Consider the following 18,717-nt stretch of genomic DNA (forward strand, 5'->3'; position numbering starts at 1 on the left):
ATGAACTGCAAACAAAAACAAGACTGAAAGATTAAGTTTGGTGGCACACTGCTTCCTTCCCCTCCACACTACAATACAGGGCCTTGTGCAAGTTTCTAGGGAAGCAATTCAAAGTATCATTTATTTGTTGTCATATCTAACACCTCCAAACTTCCTTGTTTTCAAAAGTAGCTACGTTAAGGAAAAACAAACAAAAAAAAAGCCAAACCACATCCTATGTTAGAGGAAGCCATAGCTGTTAAGCTTATTTACTGTGTACCAAAGCCTTCATACGGCCAAGAGTCATGCTTTCCCACAGCCCATATTCTTTAACCTCAATGCACACCTGATTTCTTCCACTCTGCCTCACTAAGCCTGCACTTCTAGTCTGTTAGGCTGCCTTCATCTTTGTTTAAGCAAGAATTAGTGAAACATTTGACGGAGCAGGAACATGGGGAGCTGATGGAACCTACGAGTGACAGCTAACTTTTACCTGTGCCAAGGATCAAAACCCTGTATGAGTCTACTTCCTGCTTAGCAGCTGATACATGCTCCTTCACGAAATACCAGTTTCCAGTTTCCACAACTGCTCCTTAGAATCTACAGGCATATTTTGCTGACTAGAACATTTTCTTCCACCTTCTAAGAAACCACGCTAAAAATCTATGCGGTCCAGAGAAAATCCAGGTGGTTGACAAGTGACACTGGAAGTGCTAACAAGCTGCGTGCAGCTCATGTGGCAAGGTTTGACCACTCCTGCAACGAACGCGCAAAAGATGGTATCTGCGAGTGAATCATACAACTTCTCAGTAGACTTCTCCTTGTTGCTCTGTATAGTAAGCACCTTCAGTTCAGAGCTTCTCCTTATATTCACATATCCTTAAGAAAGAAAACAAAGGGACGTCATTCACGAAGTTCTAAGAGAAAGTCTGGTCAGGTTCTTTATGTAAGGTCAAGTCTTAAGCCTGCAATGCTTCCACGTCCTTCTTCCCCGTAAGTCATGGTATTTTTTTTTCTGTTGTGCATTTCAGCAATATTATTCCAACAACAGATAATTTGAACATGCTTAAAATACCAGAGTTCATGGAAAATACCATCAAGAGCACATCTTCAGGTAAATTTGGAATTTTTTCTTCAATACTTAAGGCAACTGATAACTTGCTTTTTAAATGTTGAATGTACGACACTGCTGTGCTCCCACACACACCACCACATTAAAAACATTGTTAGGAAGTCAACCAGAAGTCTTACAAGAAACTACGTCCATCTCCCAGCAATTGGATATAGCCTGGCAAGACAGGAAAACAAGGAAGTCTCTGAACTTGCACACCTCATATATGTGATTTTGGAAAAATAAACTTTAGCTTCACGGGAAAAACAAATACACAGTAATTGTGTCTGTGACAGCAGTACTAGCCTAATTAAAACAGATTGAGAAGACGAGCACTGTACTTGGCATTGCCTCCAGAAACACCTGGATTTTCTGTGCTGCACAACATACTAGCTACGGCATGTATCACCTATTCTTAAAGCGATTTAGTTCTCCCACTAAAAGGAAAACACTCCCTCCCCCTCCAAGAAAAAGGGAAATAGTCACTTATCCGTGTATTATGGGGAATCAGAAAGGGGTCAACATATCAGTCACCAGGCACAAAACCACATCTTCCTCAGGATCCTTACCAAACAGCCACGGGGGGTATATCTAGAGACACTTTAGGCTGCAACGTCTTCAGCAATCACCGATTCACCACCGACAAAACAGACAGCACGAGTTCGGGTGCGAACCCCCGCAGGCGTTCAGCAGCTGCACCCGGAGCGGCTGGGACACCCCGCACCCCACGGAACTGACCCAAACCGCTCAGCGCCAGAGGGGCCGCGCCACTCCCCGTCACTGGATGTCACCCCCGGGCACCCGGCTAACGCGCCCCGGCCGTAAAAGCCGAGCAGCCGTAATTTAAACGTAACCGCATCACGCGCACACAGGCTGCGCTTCCAACCTCGGCGCCGGGCGGGCGGCTTCGCTTTCCTTTCTGTTAAGGGGACGCCCCTACCACCTTCCCCCGCCACAGAGAGGCACCCAGCTGGGATGGCGGACCCGGAAGATCACCTGCGTGGGGACGGGAAGGAAGCAGCGGAAAGCTGCTCGCAGGCAGCGGCCACGCAGCAACCCCCAGGCCAGCCTGGGAGCGCCGCTACCAGGGACGGGGCCGGGTCCCACAGAGAGGGTCCGCGCACCCCGGGGAGTCCCTGCCGCGGGCCCAGGCGGGATCGCCCGCTGCCGGAAGGGCTGTCCTCACCTGCTCCCCGCGGCAGCAGTGTCGGTGCGGGGTGCCGGGGCGCAGGCCCAGGGCGGCTCCGCCTCTTTTCACCCCCCGCCCTCCCCGGCGCCGGCCCGCCCCTAGCAACCCGCCGCGCTGCCGCCAGCCCTGCCCAATCGCCCGCCGATGGCGTCGCTCCTGGCCGAGGCATCGCCAATCGAGGCTCGGCGCCGATCCACCCGCCGGCGGGGCCCGTCGGGCGGTGTCCCCCGCCCCGTCACTGCGCTCCGCCTCCGCGCTGGCGGGAGGCTTCTTCCGGGCTGTGGGAGCCGCCGCCAGCATGGCAGCGGAGGGAGCCCGGGCAGGCGAGTGTGCCTCCCTGGGGTTCCACCCCGGCCCCGCAGGGCGGAGAGCCCCGCTTCCCGGGCGGCCGTAGTGCCGACATGGCCGCTTCAGCGCCACCAAACGTGTCCGTGCCCGCCCGTGTGTCCGCGTATATTCCCTGGGCTGGGCAGCGGAGCCGTTTCGCCGGCACCCCGCCGCCGGAGGCTAGCCAGCACAGCCTCCCCGGGTCCCGCTCCAGTAGCCCGGGCACACTCGAACCCCCTCGGCGCCCAGGCCTTCGTGCCTGCCAGCGCCATCTGTGGCGGCGCAGGCCACTTACTGTCTCGGGAGAGCGCGGAAAAGGCCCGTCCCGGCGGGCAGCCCACCGCGCTGCCGCCTGCCTGGCCCGGTGGGACGGCCGCGGCGCGGTACGTGCTGCCGCGGCCTCCTCACAAGGGGGCATCGGGCGCGCAAAACCCGGGCAGAACCTATGGAGCGGAGACCGCCCTGGTCCAGGGCCGAGCAGCCACTCCCCCCGCCGGCCCGCCCCGCTCGGCGCCGGGAGGAGGGGCCGTGAGGGGCGGGCGGGGCCGGGCGGCGGCGGGGGCGCGGCCCCATAAAAGGGCCGGCGCACAAACGGGCCCCGTATCGCCGTGAGAACCGGACCGGCACCAGCAGCAGGTAACGGGGCTCAGGGCCCCGCGGGTGGGGCGGGCTGGGGCCGCACCGCACTGTACCGCACTGCGGTGCGGGGGGCCGCGCCCTTTGTCCTTCCCCTCCCAGGCGCAGCGTCCCCCGCCCTGCAGAGGGGCCCCGAGAGGGTGGCTTTGTGTTTTAAGGGCCTTTTTTTCCTGGTGGTTCGGGGCGGGAGCTCCGCGGCCCGCTGCCTGCCCGGGCACAGGAATCGATGAAGACGCCCCAGGTGCTGAGGGGGTGCTTGCAGTCCAGACTCGGCCTCCCTGGCCCTGGGCTGGGCTTTCTCCACTCGCAATCCAGATATGTCTTAATAGTCAGTGGTGTCATCTAATGCCGGTTACGCTTAGGGCTCCTCGGTATCCCGGGGCAGCGCCCCCGGGGTGCCGCTGCCTGGATTTCGGCCTCCGTCGTGGCCTGGTCGGCAGGTCCTACCTGTGGCGGAGGCGGTGGCCTGCCTGCATCGCCTCGTCGGGGGCGGGCGGGGATGGAGGGCAACGCAGCCGAAAAACAAGCACAGGCAAGATCTGGGTTAGAGACAACGATCTGCACGGCGCTGCCTGGGAGCCTGCCTGGTCTGAAGGGTTCTTCTGTAAACCTGAATTAAGGAGTTGTTGCAATGGTTAATTATTGTCTGTAGGCCCCGAGTCCTTCTTGAGGACCAAGGAGTATTTGGAAAGTCACAAAGTTTCTTCTAAGCTGCCTTGGCTAAGTGCCTGGGTTAAGTGTATTTAAAGAAGGGTTGCTGTAGGAGAAAGACCTTGCTGACTTTCAGTGGTTCTGGAGAATATAAAATCAAAGGGAAAGAGTGACAGAAAGAGTTGAACTCTAGGGAATGTGTGCTTTCTTAGAAGAGCCTCTTGGCCTGTTGGCTGGTGCGCAGAAGAGGGATGCTCCTGCAGTACTGCCCATGCATGTAGAGAAACCGGGGACATTAGTGTTTGAGGAAGGGAAAAGTACTGGGACCATGATCAGATAAACATGAAGGATGCTGTCAGAGTTGTTAAGGTGCTGCAGTTCCCACATATCAGTGGATATGTTTCTTTGTGTTCCCTGTGTGACAGCAGCACCATTACAGGTCTGAAGCCAGCTTTGCAAAACCTATTGCTATGACTGACATAATCTGATTTGTCTAAGTAGGGACCAAACCACAAAACAAGTGATGGTGGGTGGGTGTTTGTGTACATTTTAGCTTAAATGAATCAGACTGTTTCTCAGACTGCGTAAGTGCCAAAAGCAAAACTGAAGTCTCCTGGGTAGTAATCCTGTGCCTAGGCCATGGGAGTGTGACACAGTCCTTATTTGGATAGTCACAATTGGAAATTGGGCCCAAAATACTTGCATAAATCAACGGAGTTCAGACAGAGGGTGGTCACGTGAAGTTAAAGTTTTCCAGGAGGACTAGGGAGGCCTAATATAAGCCAAGATATTATCTTTCCTTGGGATAGGAGTGCCTTGGACTAGTTAATTTTTCAAGTTTATGTGCTCATAGTAAATAGAGTCTCAGTAACTTGCAACCTCATTTTACTTTTTTTTAATTTTTGGTCTTTAAAAAGTTTGGAAAAGCTTGATGTAGTAGTTAGAACGTAACTTAAAAAGTTTATTCTCTTCCTGGGCTAAAAATGTTTAATGAATTGGATTTTGGAAGTACAGCACAAGTACAGTTAGTTTAATTAAAAATATATAAAAAAAAGTTGAACGAGGGAGCAGTCTTCCCATGTGCTTGTAACCTAGGGCCCTTGCATTGCAAAACCTCACACCTTGGAATAACTTCATCTAGGTGAACAGGCTCTGTGTTCAGTAGGATCCCTCATTCTGGGTAAAGCCATTCCTGGACCTTGGTATCTGAGATTGCAACGTCAGACACAAGGGCTTGGTATCTCACTGTAGTATCCCAACAGCTGCATACAAGAACGGGGCTGTCTTGGGAGGAGGAACTTGCCAAGTCATAGCTCTTGCATAATCAGAGCTGAGAACTGAGAAACTGTAGCTGTTAGAAAGCAGGGCACTGTGTTAGAGCAGTTCAGTGGCTTGTGGGGTTGTTTTTTGTTGAGGAAGAAAGTCCCAGTAGAAGGGCAGAGTTCAGGTTTATTTTTTGAGGCTTTGTGAACAAATATCTTGGGGAAACTGTGTTCCATACAGAAAACAAACCTGTCTAATATTTATTTTAACAGCAGAACTAAAGCTTGCCGGGAGAAAGTACTCTTGATGTGGCACTTGGATTTCTGTATCTGTTTCCTTCCTTCCTGGGGAAGGAAGCTAATAAGACGTCGACAATGTATTAATCTCAATAGCGCCAGCAATATGACTTGTAATTAAAATAATGTCCATTAGCCCCTGCTTTTCAGAAAAAGGGGGAGAAACAGGCAACTGGAGTAGTTGTACTACTCATGAAAATCTGAAAACTCATGAAATCTGAAAATAAACAGTGCTCATCTGTTTCTGTGGAATTTGGGGGAAGAGTTTTCAAATTTCTTTGTACAACCATAATTAAAGCTCATGCACTTAAAACACACACCCTTAAATCTCAGATATTAACCTTTATTTTTATCCTTGGATAGATCTCCCTAGGAGGTGGGGCTTTAAGAAAAATACTAGTTAGCATGAAACTAGAGATAAACTGTTATTCTTTTCAAGACTTCTAGGAGAGATCCTGCATGCTATGTTAGTAACTCTCTTCTAGTTGTGTTGTAAAAATGCAGGATACATGTATTGGTGATGTGTGTTGGCAGTTTTCAACTTAGGTTGTGTTTTTTATGTCCATTGCAGCTCAAGATGTCTAAAAAAATCCATGGAGGCTCTGTTGTGGAGATGCAAGGAGATGAAATGACACGGGTCATCTGGGAACTGATTAAAGAAAAGCTGATTTTTCCTTATGTAGATCTGGATTTGCACAGGTAATGTCTCTTTATGACACACAGCTACTTTATACTGCAATTTGCATGTGTCATTAGGCATTGATCATGTTTCACTTAGCACTGAGAGCTGTATAGCTCCTCCTGCACTAGTGCAGAGAGGTTAATTAGCCCTTTTTATACTGGTAAAGTTCTCAGCAGCCTCCCCTGGTTAGCTTACCTAACGGCCAACCTCACTAAGTACTCTGGAAAACATGGGCTCATGATGAAGGTATTTTGTCAAAGTCCACTTGCAGCCCCTCTGGGGTTCCTCACAGCAGTAAGCAGTGAATGCTTAATTGTGAGTTAGCTTTTTTCTGTACTGTGCCTCTAAGAAGGTCTCTCACAGGCATGGTCTGTGTTTATCTCCTCTGTCTTGGCATTCCAGCACCTGGGCAGTCTGCATGGCTTCCTGCAGCCTAAATAATTAGAAACATGGGGTGTTTCAGCCACTCCCTGGCTTGAAGCCTAACACCTTTGGACTCTGATCAGGTTTATGGATTCTTGCCACCCCTGTTTGAAGACCTGCGCAAAGGGCAAAAGGGTGTTTGTAGGGCACAGACTCTGCCCTGATGTCTGTAAGCTTGAGCTGTGCTGCTGGCAGTCTGAGCTAACTGTTGCAATTATTGCCTGAGCCTGGGCTGTGCTCCTACACTCCCTTCTGGAAAAAACAAATACTATCAGCTGATATGGCAAAAGGGACATGCTATCTACAGCATCTGGTCAAGCAGAACAAATAACCTCTTAGCTTTCTAGCCATTGAGCTGTAATAGAGAAGTATCCAACTGCATTGCTTCTAGCTGTGTGGACAGAGGCCTTCAATGGTATCTGCCATTATTAAACCTACAAGTCTGACCTCTTCCGCTGCTCCTGGAGTCATTTGTATGCCACCTACATCAGGCTTTCTGCTTGCTGGTGTTGAGAACTAAGCAAACAGGAACCCAGCAGCATAATACATGCACACAGTCTGGAGAATATCCCTTTTCAAAAAGGGGTGGGAGGAGGCAAAGCAGACCCCTGGCTGAGGCAACACAATGGCCAGATTCATGTACAGCTGGCTATGCTTCAGGGCTGTCCCACGCTGGGCACCCGTTGTTCTCCAAAAGCTATTAAAGCAGTGAGTGTGGGAAACGTGCTTCCTCTGACTGTTTGAGGGGAATATTGGCAGTTTTGCTGCCTGATCAGGATTGTGGGTCTATTGTCAAAGCAGTTTTTGATTTGAAGCCTAGTGTAGCTTCTTATGCTCAGTATATGAAGGAAGCCAGAACCCTCAGCACAAGAGGCTTGAAATAATGGCCCATATTCATCTGGGGGTTGTGCTGTTCCATATCGTTAGAATCCCAGACTGAAAGCTTCCATTGCCAGGAAGCTCAGAAGGGAAGGCAAAGGAGATACTGGCTATGTCCCATGCTGGCAGAGAGCCTCAGCCATCAACTGAAGTTGTCCTTTCTCCAACCTCCTACTAGCAGCAGAAGTATCAGTATATGAGCCTATGTTTTCTTCCACTCCAGCAGCATTTGCACTGGAAGAGGGATAACTTCAGTTATGGCAGAGTGCTAGAACTACGCCCACAGGCACATATGGGGTCTGGTTTCTTTCCTGTTGGACACAAACAAATGTCCTGGGAAGTTCTGACCATCTTTGTGGGTTTGTTACAGCTATGACTTGGGCATTGAACACCGTGATACTACAAATGATAAAGTGACTGTGGAAGCTGCTGAAGCCATAAAGAAATACAATGTTGGCATAAAGTGTGCAACCATCACTCCTGATGAGAAAAGAGTGGAGGAGTTCAAGTTGAAGCAGATGTGGAAGTCTCCCAATGGAACAATTAGAAACATCTTAGGTGGCACTGTCTTCAGGGAGGCTATTATCTGCAAGAACATTCCCCGACTGGTGTCTGGATGGGTGAAACCCATTGTCATTGGCCGTCATGCTTATGGGGATCAAGTGAGTCACTACAGCGCTTACCCCTTTGAACAGGCTTAGCCCTGACGGGTATAGAGCTACAAAGACTTAAGCATTGCTGTGCTGCTGCTTTATCCCTTGCACTCCACCTGGGATTGGGTCCTTGACAACACTTTGTATGGCACCTGCTGAAGTGTGGAGAGTGGTTCATGCCTCTCTTCCTTAGGCAGCGTAGCTGTATAAATAGCATTCAGAGCGTCTGTGCTTGGATTAGATAGGCCTGTACCTAAACACAGGGTATACCTCCTCTAAGTTATTTTTCTACACCTCTGCAAAATGTCTTCAGAAAATACCCTTTACACTGCCCATCTTCTTGCTTCTCAGAAAGACTTTTTGGTGGCAAATGTTGCTGGCAGCAAAAGTGGATCTGAGTGATTTTTTTTTTAATTATTTTTATTTTTAGAAGTAGATGAAGTTGCCTTCTGTGCTGTGGGTGTGGGTTTGTTTTCTTTGTTTTTTAAACTGTGATCTGCTTCTTAAATTTACTTGCACAACACTCCTGCAGAGTTGGTATTCATACTGGGCACATCAGGCTCTGTTTCCCTACCAAAGTAGGGAAACATTGTTTATCAGAGCCCTCCTGGCAGAGGTAGTACAAGGCCATGGAAAGCCCTGGAAATGGCACTCAGTGTAGTGGCCTTTGGGCAACCCGGAGGACAAGTATCATCCATACAGTGTTACCATTACCCATGGAGAACAGTAAAGCAGCCAAACATGCCAAAAGAAAAGTCCTCTAGAAGAGCCAAGTGCTTAAATAGATGGGTAAACCCACAAACTGAGAGCAAGTCATAAGATTAGCTGGAGTGGGAAATTAAAAGAACACTTTTCCAAGAGGAAAATACTTGCAGAGCCCTGACACTAGAAAAGAATGGGGTGCAACATCCTTAACAGTACTGAATAATTGAGAAGGTCAAAATAATAATAGGAAACAATGGATTAAGGGGGAGGATTGAAACCCTGACAGAGTATGAGATTAAAGTGAAAGGAATAATATAAGAACATGTAAAGGACATGGGAGCAAGACACTTCTGTAACTTCAGAACAGCTCAGGGAACTGATTTGCTCAACAGGAGGGGAAACTACATGAAAAAGGGTGATGAATTTCAAGGAAATGTAACCTTAAATAGTACTGTTCTGGACAGTTGTGAAGATAAGGCACTATTTAAAAACTTGAAGTACATGTTGGCTCTTGAGTCTGTGTAGCTGAGAGGAGCAAAATGTGTATCCATTTACAGAATTCAAAGAACTCTTACTACAGATTGTCCTTTCAAATGTCGTATCATGGATAGAAATAATGGTTTTTGTTAAGGTGCTGTATGATTCCCCCCTATTCATGAGATCAGCAGGTGTGATCTGAATGGCTTTTTTTGAGGCAGAGAGAGGATCCTTTCTACTCACAGACCACACAATGCTCTAGATATTTTTCACTTTAAAACTTCAGTGCCTCTGCAAAAATACATACTCTGCCACTTGATGAGGTCCAAGAATCTGTAAGGTTTTTCCCTTAAAGAGGAAGATCTCTTCTGAAACAGACACTCTTGACTACTTGTCTTTCTAATCTCAAGTAAAATAATCTGATGACCACATAGCTGAGTAACCAGAGCCTGTTCAATGGGGTTTTTTTGGAACAACTGGTATACTTTTCTGCACCCTGCCCTCCCAAGTGCAAGTTGTCTTTTATGTTTCGGTCCTCCTGATAGCTAAAATCATCATGGCTTTTTTTTTTTTTTAACAGTACAGAGCAACTGATTTTGTGGTACCTGGACCTGGAAAAGTAGAGATGACCTACACTCCAAAAGATGGAGGCAAACCAGTCACATATCTGGTCCATAACTTTGAAAGTAGGTATTATCTCTAAGTTGTGATTAAAGCTGATATTTTTTGTTTAATTCAACTGAAGTATCATTCAGATTTGTTTGATCTGATATGACTTTGAGGTAGAGTGGGGAAGAAGGTCTGGGCCTTCTTCATTTATCTGGGAAGTACTGAAAGTTACTTGAAATCCTCCTGGGATTGAAGAAGCATATCAAACACACAATCGTACTAGACTGGCCACCTGTCATGCTCCTTGTATGATGACTCTGGTAGCAGCATGTATATTTTTTTGCTCTGATCGGAGGGAAACTTTCTGTCTAAACAGGGCTTGACCTAAGGGGAGATATATTTGAGAAAAATTTGGGTATAATTCTTTCTGGTTTTAGTTTGTTTTCCTGGGCTTTATATAGGTTTGCAGTTTGTACCTTTCTTTATTAAGCAATCTTTTTTTCAATAGAAATGAGAACTGATGCTTACTCTGCAAAGTTGAAAGGAGATTTGACAAGGATGTTCCTGACCTTGTAGGCTCTAACTGTTTTAACAGATGCAGTCCTAAAGGTATTGGTGTCCCTACAAGCAATATTGCTGTGCTGCTTGTAGACATTGCTAGGCTCAGGAAGAGGAGTCCTGATGTTGCTGGGCTTTGCATGAAAACAATTACACACAAGTTATTAGAACCCAGGGTGTATCTCTAAGGGTGGGATTCAGGAAAACATCACACAGGTCATCTCTCTTGCCTATCAGTCATCAAAGGGTTCCGGATTTGAAGCCTTATGGTGACCTATGTTTGTGAGTGTGCAATGTTTTGTTTCTAGCTACAAAGACCCAATACATCCACATAAAACACAGAATCCTAGTTTGTATGCAGTTGGCTTGGCAAACAGGTACCAAGACTGCCATATGACCCTATTTTGTAATACCTGATTACTCTGGCATTCTTGCTCACAGAAGCCAAAATCTCTGCTATTTCTTGTTGTACAGCCTCTTATCTGGCGTTCACCTGCTTCCATGCCAGTCCTAATCTGTTTTCATTTGATCAATGACTTGTGAGCCTGTATTGGAGGCATCTGGCAGTTCCAGCTGCCAGTCTGATTCACCGCACTGCTCTGCGTTGCATCAGTGAGCAGAGAGCAAGGAAGTGCAAAGATGGCAGATTACTGCTGTTGCTCTGGGGGAGCTCCCCTCCTCACAGATAACTGTTGTGCCAGCATATCTCCGCAGTGCATAAGGGAAGCTTGTCCTATTGCTGTACTAATATGTTCAACCTTGACACTGAATCAAGAGATTTTAGTGGGCAGTAGGACTGTATGATTACAACAGGGTCGTGGTTGGTTTGGGGTTTTTTTGACCTATCTGCAAATAAGCATTTGAATAAAACTTAATAGCTATCATCCAGCAATTATGAAATCATTGCTCCATAGGACATAGTCTCTGTAGCTTATCAGATCCTGTTCTGTCCTTGACTCACTAAGGGAGGTAAGAGGACAATGTGTATTTTCGCTGGTAACAACAGGAATTTTAATTCCCTGCCAGTATCAACTTTAAATGACCTTGCTATCTGGCAAGCAGATAAAACTCCTCGGGCTTCCCCTCTTCATTCAGCATGCATGTGCATATAGTAACAACCATCTGGAGGCAGGAACAAATGGATATTAGGAAAAGGTATTTTCAAAAATAAAAAAACTGAAGGGGGTGTTTCCAGATCAAAGATCCCTAATAAAGGCGCTGTGCAACAAACTTACTTTTCACTAGAAACACAGAGAGCTCTGCTCTGAAGATGACAAAGCTTTTTCATGAAGCCCTAGACCCTACTTTCACCCACAATCAGCCTCTCCCATGATCTGAGTGTTACTTTCCCCCAGGTGAGCTGGGATGTAAGTTTAATGCACTTCCAGTCAGGCTGCTAACACATCTGTATCACACAATCTAAGTCATGTCAGTGCTGGTAGTTCCTCAGAGCCTTCTCGGGACTTTCCCTTGCACTCACATGACTGGCATGTTCTTCCCACAATTTGGTGGAAATGAGCCTGAGCAGATGAAACAAACCTGCAGGGCAGGCCAAACACATGCGCTGAAAAGGTGCAGAAATGCATGTGGGGACTTGTTCCCCTGAGCTAGGCAAAGCAGCTGGCTGCTGGAGTTACTTCTGAAGTGCAGTCAAAGCCTGAAGGCACAAGGTACTTAAGATGGGAGCAAACCCATTTCTAGCTTTGACTGACCCCTGCTCCAAGCTCCTCTACCTGCTGCTTTGGTAGAAAAGTACTCTCTATTATTTATCTGCCTAGTAGGAGTTCAAGCACACTCATTCCTGTCACAGTTTTGCTGCTTAGGCTGGATTAGGAAGAAACTTCTTAGGGTTATTGGATCACAGTATTAAGATGTACCTAGCTGTAAAACAAAACCACCTTCCTGTCCATGCATTGCAGGACTGCTGGAGCTGAGCTGATAGTGCAAAGTGAATCTTCTCCTGAAAGAGCCAGCCTTAAATTGAGAACTATATCAAGACACCTGGGGATAACACCAGCCTGCCTGCCAGAGTGTGCTATGGGGAAACTGTCAAATCCTTAACCAAAACTAAATCTAGTTAATTCCTATCTGGTTTTCCTCTACTAACAGGCTGTGGTGGTGTAGCCATGGGAATGTACAATCTTGACCAGTCTATCAAGGATTTTGCCCACAGTTCCTTCCAAATGGCACTGTCTAAAGGCTGGCCCCTCTACATGAGCACCAAGAACACCATCCTGAAGAGATACGATGGCCGCTTTAAAGACATCTTCCAAGAGATCTATGACAGGTAACTAGGATAGTTGTGTACTTCCTACCACACTGCATAAGTCTGTGCACTGTATCCTCTCCAGCCTTGTGAGCTGCTACGGTTAATTCAGCATTTTCAGACACTTAGCAGCACTTTGGGAGGCTGCACACCTTCCCTGTTGCAGTCTCCCTTGTCCTGCAGGACACAGTACTCTGTTTAAAGCCCTGCTAAATGTGGCTGTGGTGTTCATCTCTCCTAATAGAGTCACAGATTCTCTATGGGCTCCTCTGTGATTCAGAAGCAGACTTACAATGGCCTAGCAAAGCAAGCGAGGAAAAAAAGAGTAAAGTGGATGCAAATTTTTTAATATTTTTTTTCACTCTTATCTCTATGCACCTCGTTATGCATAATTACTTGCACAAATTGTGCAATCCCTGTTTTTTATCTATGTGTCAAGGTGTTCTGGTTTGTGTTTTCCAGAGAATACAAGTCACAGTTTGAAGCCAAAAAAATCTGGTATGAGCATAGGCTGATTGATGATATGGTTGCTCAGGCCCTGAAATCTGAAGGAGGCTTTGTCTGGGCCTGCAAGAACTATGATGGGGATGTGCAGTCTGACTCCGTTGCACAAGGTATGAGATGTTTCCTGTGCTACACTGGCTTTGTAGCAATCTCTTGTGACCTTATGCTGTATCTTATGTAATGGCCCAGGAGGTGGTGTTGGGTCTCAGAACTTACATTTCAAACCTGTGGCCAGTCATGGACATATCAAGCAGGCAAAGAATTTCTGATTTCACTTTTATAAGAAAATCCATCAAATGCAGACTGTGTGGTTGCACTCCTTTACCGGATGGCAGCTCCTACCAACATAATAACCAATAGGCTTTCCATTCTAATGGAAGGCATCCAGACAGCTGGGATTCTGTCACTGACAGCTTGAGCTAAGCTGACTGGTGGTGAGCTTACTGGCAGGTGCTCTAGAGGTAAGTAAGAAAACCTTCACGACCTAAAGCTACCTGTCAGGCGTAAAGATAGAGATTGATATGTTAAACTTTACAGACCTGTAGTGCTTGATCAAAATCCTATATAACCAAGCTGCCTGGTGCCAAAACAAATATGGATGCAGAAACCCACAGGGCAAGATGTCTGGCTTTATTGTAAAGTAATGCCAGTGAACTGCCTCCCACAGAACAAGGGTGTGTGTTGGACTACCGAACAAAGAAGCTTTCAAAGACACAAATCTCTGAAACCTACAGTGTTAGAAGTGATGTGAATGTCGATTTTTGCCAGCTCACGGTTCATTTCACTAGAGCAGATGCTCTTGATACGAAGTAGGTTTGTTTTGTATCACCCTGTGGGGAAGATAGCAATTGCCAGCCCTACACTGCTTGTTTAGGATTCTTTGTTCTCATACTGCACCTTTTCAGTAAAAATCTGTCCAGTGAGTTAGGTGAGAATACAAATTTTCCTGAAACGGTGCAGAACGTCTCCGTATCTGTATCTCGTAGTTGAGCAGCACTTTCTGTTCAGACAAGCTGTTATTTCGACGTGTCAGGACTAGCCAGTTAGTTGTGGCAGCAGCACTGCTGTTCAGGAATACTCACATCAAGGCTGGGAGGATGTAGGGGGATTGTAGAATGGGGAGGGATTAAGGGGATTTTAAGGGGGCTGTCCAAAGGAGATACTGACTATTTTAAAATGTGTATTCTGTAGGCTATGGCTCCCTGGGGATGATGACCAGCGTGCTGATCTGCCCTGATGGCAAGACTGTTGAAGCAGAAGCTGCTCACGGCACAGTTACTCGTCACTACCGCATGCACCAGAAAGGCCAAGAAACCTCCACTAACCCCATTGGTGAGCTGCTTTTCACTGCCCTTCAGTGATCTCTACACATGAAAGAACAGGCTGGAGTAAGAACATCTGCATCCTTTCTGCAGAGAATTGCACCACTCAGTGGTGAAAATGGCAGTTCATAATTCATTTTTCTTCCATGGAGGTGCAGCCTGGAGCAAAAACAGGCTGGAATGGAGTGAGTGTGAGCAATAAGCTGGACCTAACCTGGCCTTTGAGACACACTCTCACTCTTCAGCAAACAATGGGTTTATAGCCACAACAGCCTTAAGGTTTAGGTTGTTTGGTTGGTTTTTTTTATTTTACTCCCCTTCCTCATGCTCCAAAAGACCCAGCCGCCTTCCAAACCATGTACATACTTAAAAGGTAAGTGCACCTAGAATGGCACATGAGGGAAAGAATCCTGTACAATTGCACAGGGACCAGAGTGTAATGTAGTATTGAGAAGACAACTGCACCCTTCTATCATAAGAACAACTTTCTGTGTAACCACAGAGTCCTGCCACTGGTCACTGTTTCCGACTTGGGCAGGAACAAAGTAAGATAAAGTGGCACACACAGAGAGATTGATAGAGGCAGTGAGTACTTTCTAGGGTTTACTTTTCTTTAGAACTGCACAAAATGCAAAGGATGCCTAGATGAAGATAAGACTTCTCTTTCCCATATTGGATTTTCTAACTCTTTTTCTGTCTATTTTCAGTTTTATTAATACTAAAAAATAATTACTGTTCCACATGACAGTTTAGAACAATGTTCAGGGAGTTCTGGAAGGACAGAGTAATCTAGTGTTCTCTCTCAGCCTCCATCTTTGCATGGACAAGAGGACTAGCTCACAGAGCTAAGCTGGACAACAACACTAGCCTCAAGAACTTCGCAGTTGCCCTGGAAGAAGTTTGCATTGAGACCATCGAATCTGGCTTCATGACAAAGGACCTTGCTGCCTGTATCAAAGGCCTACCTAAGTAAGTGTATGAAGTGATAGGCTGTGCTTGGAGGAGGCTGTTTTATTTGGTGTTTCTGAACAGCATTTGCTAGAAAGTTATTTTCCTGTGTTGAAGAATTCCTGGAGTCTGGTCACAGAACAGGAATCATCTGTAGCCAGTGCTGTACAAACAGAACATGAGATGCTCTGTGCCCCAGGTAGCTTAGTCTGGGTTGCGCTGTCCCTGCTATTGTGCCAAATGCGTGGTGTGGGGGAAATAAAGAAGGAACTGCAAAGATTTCTCTTATGACAGGCTGGCTACATTGGCCAGATCCCACCCTGTCCATTTATTAGGGTGGAGACCTACTTCACTGCAAAATGCCACCTGGCTACCTTTTCTCTGGAGGCTTTTGGAAAAAACACCAGCCTGATGAGTAAGAGAGAACTGTCTTGGTTTTAGAGGCAAGACTTAGAGTTCTTTGAACAGTCTTCCCCTGCTTTGAGCATTTGAGTGGCTTTATAACTGATGTCTGTCTTGTTTTGTTTCCCCCCCTTAGTGTCACACGCTCTGACTACCTGAACACCTTTGAGTTCATGGACAAGCTTGCTGAAAACTTGAAGGTGAAGCTGGCCTCTCTGCCCAGACTTTAAGGCACAGGTTCTACTCAAGCTCCACTAACAAAGCATCTCCCACCTACACCAGAGTGGCGCTGTATCACACTCTGTTGTGTAACATTTCAAATACTAGACAAAAATGAAAGTGTACACTTTTTTAAAATGTTTAAAAGATGATGTTTTCTTAAACCCCTTGAGCTGCTGGGCTAGGCCTTACTTCTGCTGAGCAGCTGAATGTGATAGTGTCCAAGCTCCTTGTGGGTCTGGCTTCTTAATGTCATTCACAGCAGACCTGAGATTTCTCTCCATGACTTTATGATCTGTGTTTCTTTTCTCTTTTCGTCTCAGACTGAAAGCCAGTCTGTGTCACAGCTCTGGTCAAACCAGTGGTGACTTACTGTCCAACAGACCTTAGAAATCAGAACCGTCCTCATCTCTCCAGTACTGTCCACTGAGTATAAGTGAGCTCAAAGGGCTATGCCAGCTCTACTGCAGCCCCTCTCTTCCTTAATTTATCTTTTAGTGCCAACCAGAGCTTAGTATCCTGATACTAAGGGATTTGGTCCCATTGCTACAGCCAGGACTGTAGCATTTGAGAAGAAGCACTTAGTAAATGCTGGAAACAAGCCCTATAGGCTAAGAGCCTAATAAAGCCATGCTGCAGTGTCTAAATGCAGGCCATGCATTTAGTTATACTCTTCTGACTGGATGTGAAGCATAGGAACTGTTACCTCTTCCCCCACCCCACAATTCATAAAGGTGCAAAACTTTTCTGCAGTTGTCTGGGCGATTACTTACCCTTCCTCTTGTGTGATACAGCAAGTCAGATTATGACTGTGAAAAACTATTCCATCCATAGTTTTGTGTTTGGGGTTTTTTTTTAAAGAATATTTTAGTTCAGACTAAAATAAAAGTCAACTAACATTCTTTGTGTCTCTCCTTCCTTTGTGTGATTTGGAGATAGGGGGAAATTCTGCCTCAGAGACTCCAGTACATGCTGGGACAGACTGTTGGAATGCAATATAGACACAAAATAATCTCTCCCTTCTTAGAATAGATTTTTAATTTTTTCTGGCCCATGGCAAGATGTAAGTGTAGCATGGTGGTAAGGTATCAGGTGGTATCAGGCAGGGCACAAGAACTAAACTTAAAGGTATCACTTCCACTGAAACTTTATTTTGGGAGTAACATAAACTCAACAAAGATCAGAAACTGGTTATCCATGAGACAAACTCTCACCCTGCAGCTGACTAGCTATAAGTGGTGGTTAGGATAGAAATGCAAGGTTAGACTAGACCAGCTAGTGTTAACATTTGGTTTGGGATGAGCATGTGTTTGAAATGCAGCTCTACAACTGCTACCAGCTGTCACTGTGCCTTTAATGAGAGTGAACACAGTAGTCTGTTATTAACACAAGCACATAAGAAGTGCAGCTGGAAAAAGTCCTATTGCTGACCTATAGAAGCAATGGAAACAATCATCAGGAACATCTAGAGATCTATGTTCCTGCCTGGCTTCTGACATCAGTAGTTCAAATTACTGCGCCACAGCCCAGCAGGCCGTACTACAGCGGCACCTCTAACAAATTCCCTGTTATTTACTAGCTCCTTCCCAGCTTCCGGAGTTACAGAGTACCAGAGAAAGCTTAGTGCCTTTCAGGAAACTGAATAAATAAATAAAGGGGTATTTTTAAATCTTCTACTTTTTATTTGTTTGTTTTAATGTCTTATCAGTATAGCTTAAGTGTGAGCAATGTAGTAGCACTTACCTGACTGCAGATGACACTATTTTCCCTCTGTACCAACAAAATTTCCATCTTCTGGAGAAACCTGCAGAATACAGCAAGACCCAGTCTATCCTCATGAACTGGTGGATGTTGCTGAAGTGCTGAGGAGAAAAAGGAACACTTGTCTCTGTGTTGGGAGAAGCAGTAAATGCAGTTGTAAGAACAGAGCTTCCCCCTCCCTGCTTTCAAGGAGGCATGTTCCTTTCCCCTTTACTACCAATACAATCACTTCTTTTCCCCTCTGCTCCCTCAAACATTTAATATCAATAACCTTCAAAGTTAGACACCAGTAAACCCTAAAAGAGAAAGAGCTAGAGGCCTGTGGGCACTCAGTCTGCCATGGAAAACAGTAGAGGATTTCCTGAAACACGATTGATACTTCACAGTACGCCAGCTGCTTCACAGAGCTCCTGGCAGCACCCTTGTAGCTCCCACCACCAGTTATAGCCCTTCGCACCAACAGTCCCATCAGTGGACTCCAGCAACAGTTGTCTTTGATCGAAGTATAACCTAGCTTACCTTTAGTGCTGACACTGATGTAGTTACATGTGTGCATCTGTGTCCGAGGTATCGCATGTTCAGGCCTGGTGGAAGGCTGTTTTCAACTCCATAGTTACGCAGGTATAGTGAGGGGGGATCTATCAGTTATCTGACAAAGTTCCCCTCCAGAACAGCAGAGCAGACTTCTAGGACTGTCGAAGGCTTCAGTAGTCAACCCTAAAGGTGACTTCCCCAGGGACTGTTCTGCCCATACAGACGCCAGCATTTACAGGAGTTGGTGCTAGGCAGTGTGTCAGCATGCCTCTTCTGCTTGCTGTCAAAGCCTGCGCTGCTGCAACCCTTCCATACCTTTTCAG

The 18,717-nt window shown here is 46.4% G+C and overlaps 2 protein-coding genes across 8 annotated transcripts in view; one reads left to right on the forward strand and one right to left on the reverse strand.

Moving 5' to 3' along the window:
• PIKFYVE (phosphoinositide kinase, FYVE-type zinc finger containing) overlaps positions 1 to 3,224 on the reverse strand; it is a 69,663-nt gene extending 66,439 nt beyond the window's left edge. For 3 of the 7 annotated variants that reach the window (XM_063341591.1, XM_063341592.1, XM_063341589.1), the window contains exon 1: positions 2,902 to 3,224. In XM_063341591.1, the coding sequence (XP_063197661.1) occupies positions 2,902 to 3,179 (278 nt within the window). In that variant the 5' untranslated portion in view covers positions 3,180 to 3,224. Of the gene's footprint in view, positions 1 to 472; positions 582 to 1,659; positions 2,019 to 2,086; positions 2,237 to 2,276; positions 2,357 to 2,901 lie in introns of those variants that run through there. The other 4 variants (XM_063341594.1, XM_063341597.1, XM_063341593.1 and 1 more) reach the window with 4 other exon arrangements.
• Positions 3,104 to 17,001, forward strand: IDH1 (isocitrate dehydrogenase (NADP(+)) 1). Its single transcript, XM_063341602.1, has 9 exons — positions 3,104 to 3,242; positions 6,024 to 6,151; positions 7,807 to 8,098; positions 9,852 to 9,957; positions 12,548 to 12,725; positions 13,167 to 13,318; positions 14,400 to 14,540; positions 15,337 to 15,499; positions 16,017 to 17,001. Exons 2-9 carry the CDS (start codon positions 6,030 to 6,032, stop codon positions 16,108 to 16,110), a joined length of 1,248 nt encoding a protein of 415 aa, XP_063197672.1. The 5' UTR covers positions 3,104 to 3,242; positions 6,024 to 6,029; the 3' UTR covers positions 16,111 to 17,001.
• Positions 17,002 to 18,717: the final 1,716 nt, after the last annotated feature.

The sequence above is a fragment of the Chroicocephalus ridibundus genome, chromosome 7, assembly GCF_963924245.1.
Source record: "Chroicocephalus ridibundus chromosome 7, bChrRid1.1, whole genome shotgun sequence".
In the NCBI taxonomy this organism is placed as follows: domain Eukaryota; kingdom Metazoa; phylum Chordata; class Aves; order Charadriiformes; family Laridae; genus Chroicocephalus; species Chroicocephalus ridibundus.

Bases quoted from the DNA above. Each gene is read 5' to 3' on its own strand.
- IDH1 (XM_063341602.1), top strand. From the start codon at position 6,030: ATGTCTAAAAAAATCCATGGAGGCTCTGTTGTGGAGATGCAAGGAGAT. The intron at 6,152-7,806 runs GTAATGTCTCTT...GGTTTGTTACAG, and splicing joins GTAGATCTGGATTTGCACAG to CTATGACTTGGGCATTGAAC. The intron at 14,541-15,336 runs GTGAGCTGCTTT...GTTCTCTCTCAG, and splicing joins AACCTCCACTAACCCCATTG to CCTCCATCTTTGCATGGACA.